The sequence below is a fragment of the Rattus norvegicus genome, chromosome 1, assembly GCF_036323735.1.
Source record: "Rattus norvegicus strain BN/NHsdMcwi chromosome 1, GRCr8, whole genome shotgun sequence".
NCBI lineage: Eukaryota > Metazoa > Chordata > Mammalia > Rodentia > Muridae > Rattus > Rattus norvegicus.
In genome coordinates, this window is record NC_086019.1 from 257,631,280 (window position 1) to 257,645,198 (window position 13,919).

General features: G+C 39.7%; 1 protein-coding gene across 1 annotated transcript in view; it reads left to right on the plus strand.

The window, feature by feature from the left end:
• Positions 1–13,919, plus strand: part of Sorcs3 (sortilin-related VPS10 domain containing receptor 3) — a 634,818-nt gene that overhangs the window by 590,838 nt on the left and 30,061 nt on the right. Inside the window, exons 18-20 of the mRNA NM_001106367.3 lie at positions 2,253–2,424; positions 5,004–5,190; positions 10,176–10,309. Of these exons, the coding sequence (NP_001099837.2) occupies positions 2,253–2,424; positions 5,004–5,190; positions 10,176–10,309 (493 nt within the window). The remainder of the gene's footprint in view (positions 1–2,252; positions 2,425–5,003; positions 5,191–10,175; positions 10,310–13,919) is intronic.

Consider the following 13,919-nt stretch of genomic DNA (forward strand, 5'->3'; position numbering starts at 1 on the left):
GTATATAATATATGCATAAGTGTAATATAAAGTGTATAATTGTAGCCTTCTCATATTAAAGCAATTGAAAGGTGAACATAATTTTAACATTGCACTTTGTTTAATGTGATATAACATAGCTATTGTTATTTCATCATGCTATATTAGCTACATCTCAAGCCTTGATAGCCACATTTGAAGAGCAGCTGCCACAGTGGATAGCAATGATACGGACATATTTCAGCAGACAGTTGATGACGATGTGTTATAATTTCATTTGAGCGAGGAGCTCTCTACAACATTTGATTTGCATCACCATGTGATCTCAGAAGAAGGAATAGAGGGTGGAGTGTGATCCAGTTGGGAGGCAGCATCAAGAAAGAAAAGTCAGATATAATGGAGGACTGGTATCATCTAGACTTGTGTGGTTTTGGGTTTTTCAGAAAAAGACATCGTGGGTCAATTGATTATTCTTGACACAGGGTGAAGGAAGACAAGACTTGATGGTGGTGGTGGTGATGGTGGTGGTAGTGCAGAGAGTGGTAATACTGGGATATTTTTTATGTGTTCTTCACATCAGTTTTAGTGATGATGCACAGATCATGGACCTTCTGGAAGTAATAACTGTGTGGCAGGTCAGAGGTCAAGGCCGTTTTGCTGAGATGTTGCTGAACATTTGATACCATTACCATAGACGTTGCCAGTGTTTTGCAAGGAGGTTTCCCAGGAACACCCCTTTAGTAAGGCTGTCTTACTTTAGCAGAGTTGAATAGGAGTTTAAAAACTGTGCTTCTGTACGGGATCACTCTCATACAAGCAAAGTATAGGGGGCACGGCAGATGTGGGATGGTGGACTGGAGGAGGGGTAACTGGAAGTGTGATATTATGGATTGGGGGTTGGTGGAGGGGGTAACCAGGAGGTGGGATATCATTTGATATGTTAATGAATGGAATGATTAATAATAATAAAAATTAAGGAAAAAACTGTGCATGTAATGTGATGTGTGTGTTAAGGAGGAACTGATGTTTTAGAAAACAGAGAAAATGTGTTATAAAGTAGCCCAGTAACTCCAGGGTAAAAGTTATGATTTTTTAATTTTTATTTTTGCTAGACATTCCATTAATGACATCTTGGTATGGAGAGAAGGTAGGGAGAAACTGTCTGATTATTGGGAGTTAAAAATTTGATGTTCTAACTGCTTCCTGGTACAGAGAAAGTTGGAGGCAGCCTTGGGGAAATAGAAGAGACCCTTGCTGACAGACAGAGGTGCACTTACTTGCTTTTTCTCTGCTTCTCTAGTCCAGTGCTCACCTCCTTCTCTGTTGTGTGTGAGTCAGACATTGATTTTTCTGGGCTGGTTTAGACACTGATCAGATCCCTGGTGTACTAGGTGGGATCAATAATAATGTTTAAGGAGCTAGCCTTCCTGAGATGTGGGGATAGAGCTCCCGAGCACTGTTTGTCTTTGTGGAGACTTGCCTTTTATGAGCAACTGTGAGAAGTATTTTTGCTTGCATCTTTTCTCGTGCCCTACCTTCCTAATACACACACACACACACACACATACACACACACACACACACACTCATGTACACACTCATGCATACATACATACATACACACACAGCATGATTATACACACACACACATATATATACACATGCATAAACACACAATGCACATACACATATGTATATACACATACACATGTATAAACACACACACACAATACACATACACACAAATACATACATATATACACATACATATACACACCCATACATTCATGTGAATACACACACATATAAACACACATGCACACATGAATACACACATACATATACATTATACACATATACACATTCACATACATATACACATCCATGCATACATGTGAATACACACATAGGCATATGCATACATATACATATACACATACATACACACACATATATATATGTATATATATACACACACACACATAAACACATACACACATGCATAAACAACACACATCCACACATGTTTGTGCACATGTACACATACATAGATACACTCATACATATATATACCCATGCATACATGTATAAATACACATGTACACTCAAGCATGCCCATACACATGTACACACATGTGCACACATGCATAAACACACATACACATATATGCTTATACCCACATGTGTGGGCACATACATATACATACATACACGTACATATTCACATTATATACTAGACCATTGTCAAAACTTTTTTTGTCGAATCTCTTTAGGTACCGAAGGATTGTATCCAACAACTGCACTGATGGCTTAAGGGATAAATATTCTGCCAAGACTCAGTTATGTCCTGGAAAAGCTCCTCGGGGCCTCCATGTGGTGACCACTGATGGGCGCCTGGTGGCAGAACAGGGACATAACGCAACCTTCATCATTCTAATGGAGGAGGTAGGTGATCACGTGGGTGTCTGCAGTCAGAATCCACGTGCTGACAATTCATGATCTCAGGAGAAGAAGGAAACAGAAATCTAACATTCTCACAAGCTGCCCAGCTGCCACACTGATGTGAAGAGTGGGAAAGGAAGAGGAAGAGAGTGATACGTGCATAGACACCCCTCCAGTCATCTGTAAGGAAGACCCAGTCCACAGCGCCTCTGCAAGAGACTGCTTGCGTGGTCACTCATTCTCCCTCTCCCTCTAGCCTTCCCTCTTCTCTATACCCTCTCCCTCCTTCCCTTCCATATCTTTTATGTTTTACCTTGAACTCTGGACCTTGGCTCTGAGCCAGAACCTTGGGTTTTTTGAGACAGTCTCTCCTTGCCTCTTTTGACTCACTCAGTGTGGACCATGTTGCATTCAAACTTGTGTTCCATAAGCTTCTACGACTTTCATACCGGGATTGTCACTTGTGCCATTATGACCTACCTGGATATTCTTAAGGGTTCTCCTTAGTTTGTGCTCTGGAAGTACTTATTGCCATAAGGATATAACCTGTGAATTATGAATGGTGGAGAGGACACTCAAATCATAGCTGTTGGCTTTCAGAGCCTCTCTGACTTTATTCGAACTCTTACCCTCACTAATTAGAAAAGTCCACAAGCCTTTAAAGAGTCTTGGACCTATGAATATGAGTTCAGGGAAGATGACTGGAATAACTTTTAAGTTAACTTTGTACAGAACACAGACAGTGGGTATTGCTTTTCAGTCAGCAACCATCTTCCTTAACTCATCGCTTAGTGTCTTTTGCAATCCAGACAGTCAAACTTGAGTGTATGCTATCACTCCGGTCCACTCATCTGCTTCTTGCTCCCTGTGTGAGATGTTTCTTTTTTCCAGACCAGGACTTGCCTAGCACTCTTTGCTGGACTAGTAGAACTGGAAAGCTTGCTTGATTGACAATGCCCTCTAAATGTATATGCAAATTGCTCCAGGCTCTTGAGATTTCGGAAAGGGAGCAAAGCAAGCAGGAGGTTTTTTCTCACTAGTCTGAACACCTCAGAACCTTTAAAGTCCAAACTATACTGCAAAGACAGGTGCAGGCTTCTTATCCTGACCTGGCAGATACCTCAGCCTTCACTCACACTGATGCTTGCATTAGAGGACTTTAAGATTCACAGAGGAGGTCATTATCACATTTCCACTAGAGAGTTTTCAGGACCAGAGCTATAAAAACTTTCTCAAATGGATGTGAAGAGCCATGATCTTATCCATTTCAATTGCCTGCAGTTCATTTCCACTTTCATTTACATTTGTAAACTCAAGGGTAGTTGACGTCCTGAGAGGGTCAAGAGAGCACCCATCAGCATTCCATTCACATCTACATGGCCATGGCAGGAGAGGTGCAAAGGGAAGATATGGCCAGCACACAATTTCAGGCCACAATCTTTTGATTTGTACATTAGTCAGATGTTTTTCTAGGAAAGATTTTTGGCTCACAGATTCAGAAAGTTTAGCCCATCGTCTGTTTGCCACATATTCATAAACAGGCTTTTTTTAAACCTTCTTCATTCTGGATTATTATTTTATGGTTTGCATCATACATTTACCATAAATGTTGATGAAATGTGGGGTGTATAATAATCATGGGGGTTAACTTTAAACTTGAGAGGCCACCCGTCAGCTTGAGGTAGGACTGTATTCAGCTGAGCCACTGGATATCATGTCAGAGGCAATCTCGGAGGTGTGCTTGGACTTCCAAGGGCAGAGACATCTGTGGGCTGAATCACTTAGAAAGAGATCATGACTTAAGTGGGTTTCAGGAAATCCTAGGCAAGAACAAGAAAGTAATTTTAGATAGCATGCAGTATCCATCCATAGAATGGAATAATGAGCTACCTCCTGTTTTTATTTTTGAAGACAGTGTTTAATACATGGTAAGTGACTAATACATTTCTTAAATTTAATGAAAATTATGGTCCAGTAATTAAAGATATTGAAAGGAGGCTGTCGAGATTCAAAACTTGGTTCTTTCTGCTACTAGCCATATGGCTTTAATGTAGTATTTTGTGTGTGTATTTTACCTCTACTTTAAAAGTGTGGACGGTAACACTTTCCAGTACTAAAACCTTCATTATATTTCTCTGGATGTTCATACATGTGTCCAGAAGAAATGGATACAGCACTCAAATCAAAGCTTTCTACAATATAACGTTGAAGGGATTAACTGCTTGACTTGCTGAAATTATATAGCGATAAAGCAATAGCTTTGTCTGATTGCTGTAATTATCATGCCACAGAAGAATTAAGCCATGCTTGTGAGGGGTCAGGCCTGTGTGGTCTTCCCTTTCTAGAATATTGGGTAGTCCCCTCCTTATCACTATTGCCAGAGTCATACCAAATCAAACAGCACCGAGGTTGGGCCCTCAGGTCCCCAGCCCTTGCCCACACTTCTTCATAGAAATTATCTTTTGCTAAAGAGACAGCACTGGGACATTACAGGGTGATGTTGACACTTTGAGAATTAGTATCAGATAAAAGTCAATCAGAAGCTTGTGGAGGAGACCAGACCATTTTCTGTTCCCTTGCAGGGTGACCTCCAAAGGACAAACATCCAGCTTGACTTTGGGGATGGGGTTGCTGTGTCTTATGCCAACTTCAGCCCCATTGAGGATGGCATCAGGCATGTGTATAAGAGCGCGGGGATCTTCCAGGTGACAGCCTATGCAGAGAACAACCTTGGCTCTGACACAGCTTTCCTCTTCCTTCACGTGGTTTGTAAGTAGCAATGAGTGGCTCTCCCTCTCTTCCCCTTTTTATCCCAGTTGGCAACTCCATCTATCCAGACCTCACTTTCTAGATTTCAGAGCAGAAACCAGGTTCACTTTGGCTCCCAAAATCATCTACGTCAAAATGCCGAAATGCATGTTCAATTATAATTCAACTTCACCATGCAGAAATAGATTACTTCTATTAAAGGTGTAGGTAACCTTGCCAAGGCTTTTTGCTTTGTAACTCCATTCTGAAAGGTTGATGCATATAAGTGTGTACACGTAGACTTGGGTGTAGATAAAATGTCTTTCCCCCTTTGCTTTAGAGATTACTGGAAAATAAATAAAAATGGAAGCTATCTAGTTGATGGTCCTAGGTTCATTCTTGAATGAAAAATGCGTAAATCCAACTGAACGTTTGGCTTGTTTGGAAGAGCCCAAGGAAGATTTAAAAAGCACATGTTTCAGTTGTTTTCAAGAATTGTGTATGTTTAAAAAAAATAAAATCTTCGTATGTCCAAGGTTACTTCAAGTCCATGATATTATAAATAACAATTCTGTGTTGTGCTATCATTAGTTTCAATGATGCTGGCTGATGATTGGTGGGAAAAGCCACTAAGATCCCAGGCTGTTTTATTTGTGCTGGATGCTTTTGGTGTTTGACCTGCCCTGAACTTTGAATCGTGCTAACTGAAACATAACTACCATTTCTGGATTATGGGCTAAGGGGGGTTGATGTGGGCACTCAACACACCTCATCAGCAAAATCTATGGGTTGAAACTCGTCTATGGTTTTTATTTAAGCAGAAGCCTTTCCCTAATTTGTGAGGAAAGTATTTCAAGATTCAAAGGATTCTTAAGACTGCAAGTTGTACCAAACCCCAAATAAGCCATTTGTTCTCTAATGCTAATTTGCCCAAATGTGTGTGTGTGTGTGTGTGTGTGTGTATGTGTGTGTGTGTGTGTGTGTGTGTGTGTGTGTGTCTGTATACACAGATAAACTGAATGAATGCTTCAGGTCAGCCACAGCATAGCACATAATCATAATAATCAGAACAATATGCTACTGAAAACATGAGTTTTTGTTTACTTTTGGATTTTCCATTTAAGAATTTCAGTCTATAATTGGTTATGAGTAACAGAAATTTTACCAAGTGAAAATGGATCAGCAGGGACTGCTGTGTACCCCATAATGTCTTTCTAGTAATATGTCACATAAAATGAAAATTACATGTTTTGAAAGAGTTGAGGTGAATAAGAAAAACTCCATTCCTGTTAATAACCTAGTGACTGGGTAAAATTGTGCATGGAAATAGCACATTCTTAAGGAGCTCCTGGCAAACTGCGCTATTTTGTCCTCTAGTAAAAAGAACATATAATACAGATGTATAGGGAGAAACATGGACTATAGTTAGATGATGTCCCTACCATGCCAACCTGTAAAACATAACCTTCAGATTAATTCCAACTTTAAAATGGCCTAAGTCTAGGCACTACCTGGCCTCACAGGCTTCCGATACCAATAAAAACAAACTACACAGGAAACAACCAACCCCTCACTAAGTCATTCAGGAAATGCTGATCAAGTTCTTAATGTGTGTCACGGACTCCACCAGGCACTTAGAGAGTCATCAGTGCAAGTGGGCTCCTGCCCATGTGTTATTTTCATCCTGTTGACAAAGGAGATTTACTTTAAGAGATAAGTCACACAGAGTGATGAGGATCCATGTGTAGCCACTGCAGTCTCTCTCTGCCAGCAACACTGGATTAGGAGCCCATATGAGCGATAGGCAGCCCATTCATGGGCACAGGCTTTGGAGTCTTTGGACTCTGATCCTAACCGTTTTGAATGTCTAATATTGTCCCCGTCTCCTTAGCACTTATATAATTGAACTCCTCGTCTTTTCTCTTAGATTACAAGGAAGCTATGGGAATCAAACTGGATGATGCACACACTAGGGCCACCCAAGAGCACTCCTAGGTATGGCAGGTCACTAGGATGGGGTGTAGAGGTTAGCACATGACTTTATCCTTGGCTATTGTTTCTTCCAGAGAAGATGTCCAAAGTAAACCCAGCAAATGGAAAAGCTTGAGTTAGAGAGGTGAGTCAGTCAGTAAGGTGTCTGCCAGGCAGATATTAGGACCTGAGTTTGGATTCCCAGAACCCTTATAACGCCTGTGGCTATAGTATACATCTGTAATCTTAGCAAAGAACACACATGATGTCAAAACTCTAGGCTTCGTTTACATGGGTACATATAACTGGATGTCACATGCATAGACATACAAACACATACATAAAACATGTGCATATGCATGCACATGTACACATGCACATGAGAGAGAGAGAAATAGAGAGAGAGAGGGAGAGAGAGAGGGAGAGAGAAAGAGAGAGAGAAATAGAGAGAGAGAAATAGAGAGAGAGAGGGAGAGAGGGAGAGGGAGAGAGAGAGGGGGAGAGAGAGAGAGAGAGAGAGAGAGAGAGAGAGAGAGAGAGAGAGAGAGAGAGAGAGAGAGAGAGGAGAGTGAACTACCAGGGACAGGTTTATATTCTGGGTTTTGTGCAGGAAAGAGAAAATGTTCCTTAAAACCTTTATTGTGCTCATAATTCCCTACAAATCAATCATGGCTGCATTTACCAGACAGTTAGTACAGTGGAAACTGCTCTTGGCCTCACCTTGGGCCATTAACTAACAAAAGTAGTTGTTAGCCACCCATAATAACCAATCTCGCACAGATTATTGGACCTCCATCAAAACGGGTACCACATGACAGGAAGGATGTCAGAGTTTGCCATGCTCCATCTGATCCACTCATCTCTCCTCTCATTGTTTCATACTCTGTCTCAGTGTTAAAGCTTGGAACTGACTCAGGATCCTTGTCCTAAAATCGCCTCACAGGGATTGTTTTTGTCATTAGATTCAGCCAAACCTGATTGGCCCGAAACTGGAATAAACATGACCACGTTAGCCAATTCACATAAACTCCATCCATTTTATGTCTGGCATAATCTTTGGAAGAGGGAAGTTTTGTTGCCTTGAGTGTCAGAGAACCCTCCAAGACCTGCAAGCGGCAGGAAGTGGGAAAGCATCTCTAGGATTATGGTCATATGGAGTTTTGTGTGGAATGCCCAAGGTTCTCATGAGGCAGCTCAGGGAAGAGGTTTCCTTCCATCTGGAAAATGGGGTACAAATAGGACCAATGGCTTCTGGATTGAAAGAACCATCTTCCCAGCAGGGGAAGAATGACAAACCTGGACCCAGGCCTGAGACTCTGAAGTGTTGTTATAGTCAGTTACACTTCTGCTAGCACTCTGGGCTAGCCCCTTTCTAGTGTACTTTACCTCCCTAACCAGAGGAACACAAATCACTGAGAGATTTTTATTAACTTAAAAGTATGAGTAAATAAAGCATTGAAGAGGTTGTCAATGTTTTCTTGAACCTTGTGCTTTTGTGGTTGACATCAGACAGAACATGTAAAAGTAATGCAGATTTACTCATTTAAAATAAAGTGTCGCCAAGTATATATATGAAGTGCCAAGGTTGAAAGATTGTGCTGGTAAAGAATCTGGAGTTGCCATATGTCTGGCATCAGGGCAGAGAGCTGTAGGCACAAAGTATTTTGAAACTACAGATGAACGTATGTTTCTGATTTTTTTTTATTATATTTTTTAACTGACAGGAATCATATGTTAATCATGTACAGCAGGACATTTTTAAGCTACATGCATAAATTGTGTGATTGCTCCATAGGGCTGACTGTCATATATATTACATCTCAAACTTACTTTCTTTTGATGGTGAGAACCTTTTAAAATCGTTCTTAAAGGTTTTCCAAATGCAGTACAAGTAATTAACTGTGATTTGCACCATAGTACATTAGACCTCTTGCCTGCATTCTTCTTACCTTACTGAAATTCTATATCCTTTGACATACATCTATCCCGCCCACCTCAGAAATCCTCTGGCAACCAATATTCTTATGCTTGCTTTTGTGAGCTCAAGATTTTAGGTCCCACCTGTGATATCCATCACTGTGTGCTTAGCTCAACTCTCATAAGATTCTGTCATCTGGGCACATACACGTCACAAACAACACGAAGAGAGTATCTGCAAGCCTTACAAACTTCTTCCAGATAGGAAATTAATATGCAAATGATTCTCTAGCAGCATTCCCTTCTCCTTTTTTTATTTTGGATAAAGTGAACGGTTTCATGGCCACCTCAGCTCGTTTATGGTCGTTCCTTTAGTGGATGGTGTAGTAGAGAGTGCAATGATGTTTACACATTTTCTGCTAAAAGGGGAAAAGCCATCTTACTCTCATTTGGAACCTGATGTTTAGGCAGCTATGATTTTCTGCCTTTGTCAAGTGGCCTTGCAAAGCCTCCAAATGGCACTCCCTATGTCCTCCTGATAATGAGGCACAATGGCCAATTGTTAAAGCGGATGGAAACCAATTAGCAACTGAGGATAATGGGAGAACCTTCCATATAATTCATTGACCTCAAGTCAAAAAATGGACTAATTCTCAGAAATGAAACAGGCCGCTGTTTATCTTCCCATTTAATGGCTAAGTGTCTAGTAAACTCGCTTTGTCCTTGGCCTGGAGGTTCAATAAGTGTCCATGGTAGGAGGGCAAGCAGATGTAAATCCAGTTCACCTGTCACTGAGAAGTCAGAAACTTGATTTGAATTTCCTGTTACACTGTCTGCTACAATTAAAGAACACACAGACACACAGAGAAACACAGATATACAGACACAGGCGCAGACACAGGCAAACACACACACACACACACACACACACACACACACACACACACACACACACCGACCAATATTTTAGGATTTGCGATCTTTTTGTTTTGTATTTTGTTTTGGTTGTTTTTTTTTACAGGCATGATAATGAAGATGGATATTAAAAGCCTAGGCTGTGGAAAAGTTGGTGAATTGTTCTAGAAACATAAACACCGTCTTCCCTCCTTTCCCTTTAGGTCCAGTGGAGCACGTTCACCTTCAAGTTCCATTCGTCGCCATAAGAAATAAGGATGTTAACATCAGTGCCGTCGTGTGGCCCAGTCAGCTCGGGACCCTTACCTACTTCTGGTGGTTTGGCAATAGCACAAAGGTTTGGCTCTTTCTCTTCAGTATCAAATTTCATCTGGATTCCTGGGCTCCAGCTTCTTAATTATTTTGCAAGAAGTGGGCGTGCAATTCTAGCATATAATGAAGCCAAGACCATACAGATGTCAATAACACCTGCTTCCCAAAGTCGGTTCCTTACCCTGGTGGAGAAATTTAAGTAAACTTCTAGAAGGAAGCAGCACTTTGGAAAAGAGTACACACTTGCAAGCTCTTTTCCTTCTATTTAAAAATCTCTAAAGGGTCATTGACTCCATTTTTCTCCTACTAGCATTTCTACCAATGTGCAGTCTAGTGAGGTCATGGCTTGACATCTCTGAGATTGAGAATTCACATGGGTCAGACAGGAGCTGAGTACCTAGTTTTAAGGGTGGGAAACAAAGATGGATGACACGTAAAGAATTCCCATCAACCCTTGCCTGGTGTTCTGCAAACACGAGTTATCTTACGTAAGGTGATGAGGCTGTTGTGCCTTAGCATAAGAAACAGGAAATGTCAACTCCTGGAAATTTAAAGCAGACCCTACTCCTAGAACCTGTTGACGATGCCTGGGTCATTCTCTTGACCTTGTCAGAGACGTTGAAATTTAACAAAGTCCATCTTATCCATTGTTGGGTGCTTAGTGACTTTAATGTTTATCTTCAGTGCCACTGGTATACATACACAAGACCACCTGAGCTTTATCTTATGTGACATTCTAGGGATTTTTTTCAAAAAAACCTTTTTCTTTTACATCTGTGCTTATAATCCATTTTAGTTCATTTTTAAAAGGAGTAAGGCCTGTGGCTGGGTTTTCTTGAACATGCAGCCATCCTAATCTTCCAAGTGGAACATTTCAAAACTCTCAGTCTCTGCCATGTTTTGTTCCCCTTGAGTCTTTGGCAAAGACCATGTGTAACTCCGATGCTTTGTCCCTTCTCATTGACTTTGGTTTTTCTTCACCCTTACCGTGCCATCTTGGTTGTTGTAGGTTGGTTGTAAATCTGAAGCTAAGCACAGTTTTATTCATATTAATATTATATTACACTGTATATATATTTTTCTTTTCTAGGTAGGGTTAGAATGAGTTTGCTGAGATCTAAAAATTTAGCTTGTCAGAATATTATGTTGGTTTTGTACCACAAGGATAAGTCAACTTGATAAGATCTAAAATTTTAAACCTATTAGGTCTTCTTATCCATGAACATGGGTCATCTCTCTGTTCACTTACTTAGCCTTATATTTCTTTCAACAGAATTTAGTCATATACAGATCCTGCAGATATTTTATCAGACTTATGGCTAAGTCTGATATTTTGTTTTTAATAGTATTAATGCAGATGACATTACTTTTAATTAAGATCTAATCTGCATTACTGGTATCTAACAAAACGGCACACTTACATATATTCACTCTGAATATTGAAGCATACATATCTTAAGAAAGTCTGTTTTATTTTTAAAACTGTGTTGTTCTTTCATACAATGTACTCCATCACAGCTTCCCCTCTCTCCACTCCTCCCAGTTCCTCCACACACATACACACATCCATCGACTCTTCCTGTTTTCCTTCAGAAAGACCATGTCTCCCAGGGATATGAACCAAGCACGGCATAAACAGATACAAAAAAGACTAGGAACAAACTGTCGTATCAGCCCTGCACGAGGCAAATCAGTAGGTGGAAAGGGTCCCAAGAGCAGATAAGAGTCTGAGGCACCCTCACACCCACTCTTAGGAGGGCCACAAAAACACTAAGCTAAGAACCATAGCAGCAAACTTACTTGGCAGGGGAGACAACATGATCAGGAAATATTTTTTAAACATTAAGAATCATCATAATTTTTTTCTTTAGATGTTTGAGAGAATTTACTAGTCAACCTTCAGGAACCCGTGTCTTCTGTTTTCCAAGGTCATTGGTGCTTCACTTTCTTCCAAGGTATAAAATCCAAAGGACTATTTGGATTTAAAGTATCTGCTTATGTGAGTTTGGCAACTTTTTGTCTTTCAAATATTGTTCCCTTTATTTGTCCAGCTTGCAGAGATAGAAGTGTTCATCGGGTCAGTTCATTGTCCTTTCGCTAGCCATGAGATCTGAAGTAGGTTCCTGTTACTCCTCTGGAACATATACAATTTGAACATGCTTTCTGTTTTTTCTTAACCCTGTTTTCTCTAAGAGCCTGCTGTCAACTTCATCGGCTTTCCTTATTGACTTCCTGTATCCTGTTTTGTTTTGTTTTTTCTCTTTTTGCTTTCTTTTCTGATCACATCATTTCTTCTCTCTGGCTACTTTGGAATCAACCTATTCTTAGTTCTGTAGCTTCCTGGCGGGAAGTGTAGATAGCTGGTTTTAGGGCTTCTTGTCTGATGAGTGCATTCAGTGTTGTCAGAGATGTTGCAGGCACCTTCTGGTGAATCCTCTACATGGCGTTAAGGGAGACTTTCCTATTTGTTTAATTTAGAGCTGATTCCCTTGCAGATTTCTCTTTGCCTCCCATTCATTTTAGAAGTATTTTGTTTAATGCCTAGTATTTGAAGATTTCCTAGTTATCTTTCTGTTACTGATTTATAACTTAATCATATTATGGTCTAAGAGGAGGATGGCATGATGTTCAGTCTTTCCAATTTGTTTAAGAATGTCTAATTGTCCAGAATATTCTGTTCCTTGGCAAATGTTCTACACGGGATTGAATATAACTCATGTTCTGCTGCAATTTTAGTAATCTCTATATATGAAATAATATAAATGTGATTGCGTTCTTGAGTTCATGAATGGCCCCATTGAATTTCTCTCTTTCTAGCCTATCACATGTACTTTTAAAAGCTTTATCCATGATTCATTTAATTAATAATAATGAGAAAATCATAAAACCATCCCCACCTCTTATATCAGTCATCATTCAACAAACTTAAGCATACGAAATCAAATGCAATTTTCCTGTTATTATTTTGAAGACATCACTGCTTTTTATGTTTGGCAATTAAAAGGAAGAACAAAATATCTTCATTTTTTTTCTGTGAATGCCCTATATGTTTTTCAGAGTTTCTTACCAACATTATTTTCCAGTTTTTAAAAGAATGTAACAATTCATGTAGAGCTCATTTACTGATAAAGAGGTCCCTTATTTTGAGAAAGTTCTTTTTCCCCCTTCACTTTTACAGGATAATTATCCAGGGTACAAAATCAGAAGTATGTTTTTCTCTTAGGAACATTTCAGTATTTTTTTCTGAAGACATTAATTATGTCATAACACTTTTTTGGTAACTATAGTTTTTTTGAGATATTTCAGATCTATGTCTTACCATTTTTGTTGTTTATATCAAGAAACTTTTCTTTATATACCTCTTACTTTAGGATTTGAAAGATCTCTCTGATTTCTATAGTTTGAGACTTACATGCCTGAGTGTAGGGTTTCACCACTGATGGGATTTAGGGAACAGTAGTAGTTGTAGTTTTTTTCTGAAAACATTTTAGTAAGACTCGGCATTTATTTCTTCCCAGAATTCTTCATATGCTTTACTTTTTTCTTTTTCTGGTATCATATTACTCATATACACACATATGTGCATATAGTACACACACCCATACCTTTTGTAATCGAGTCCCATTCTTGGATGT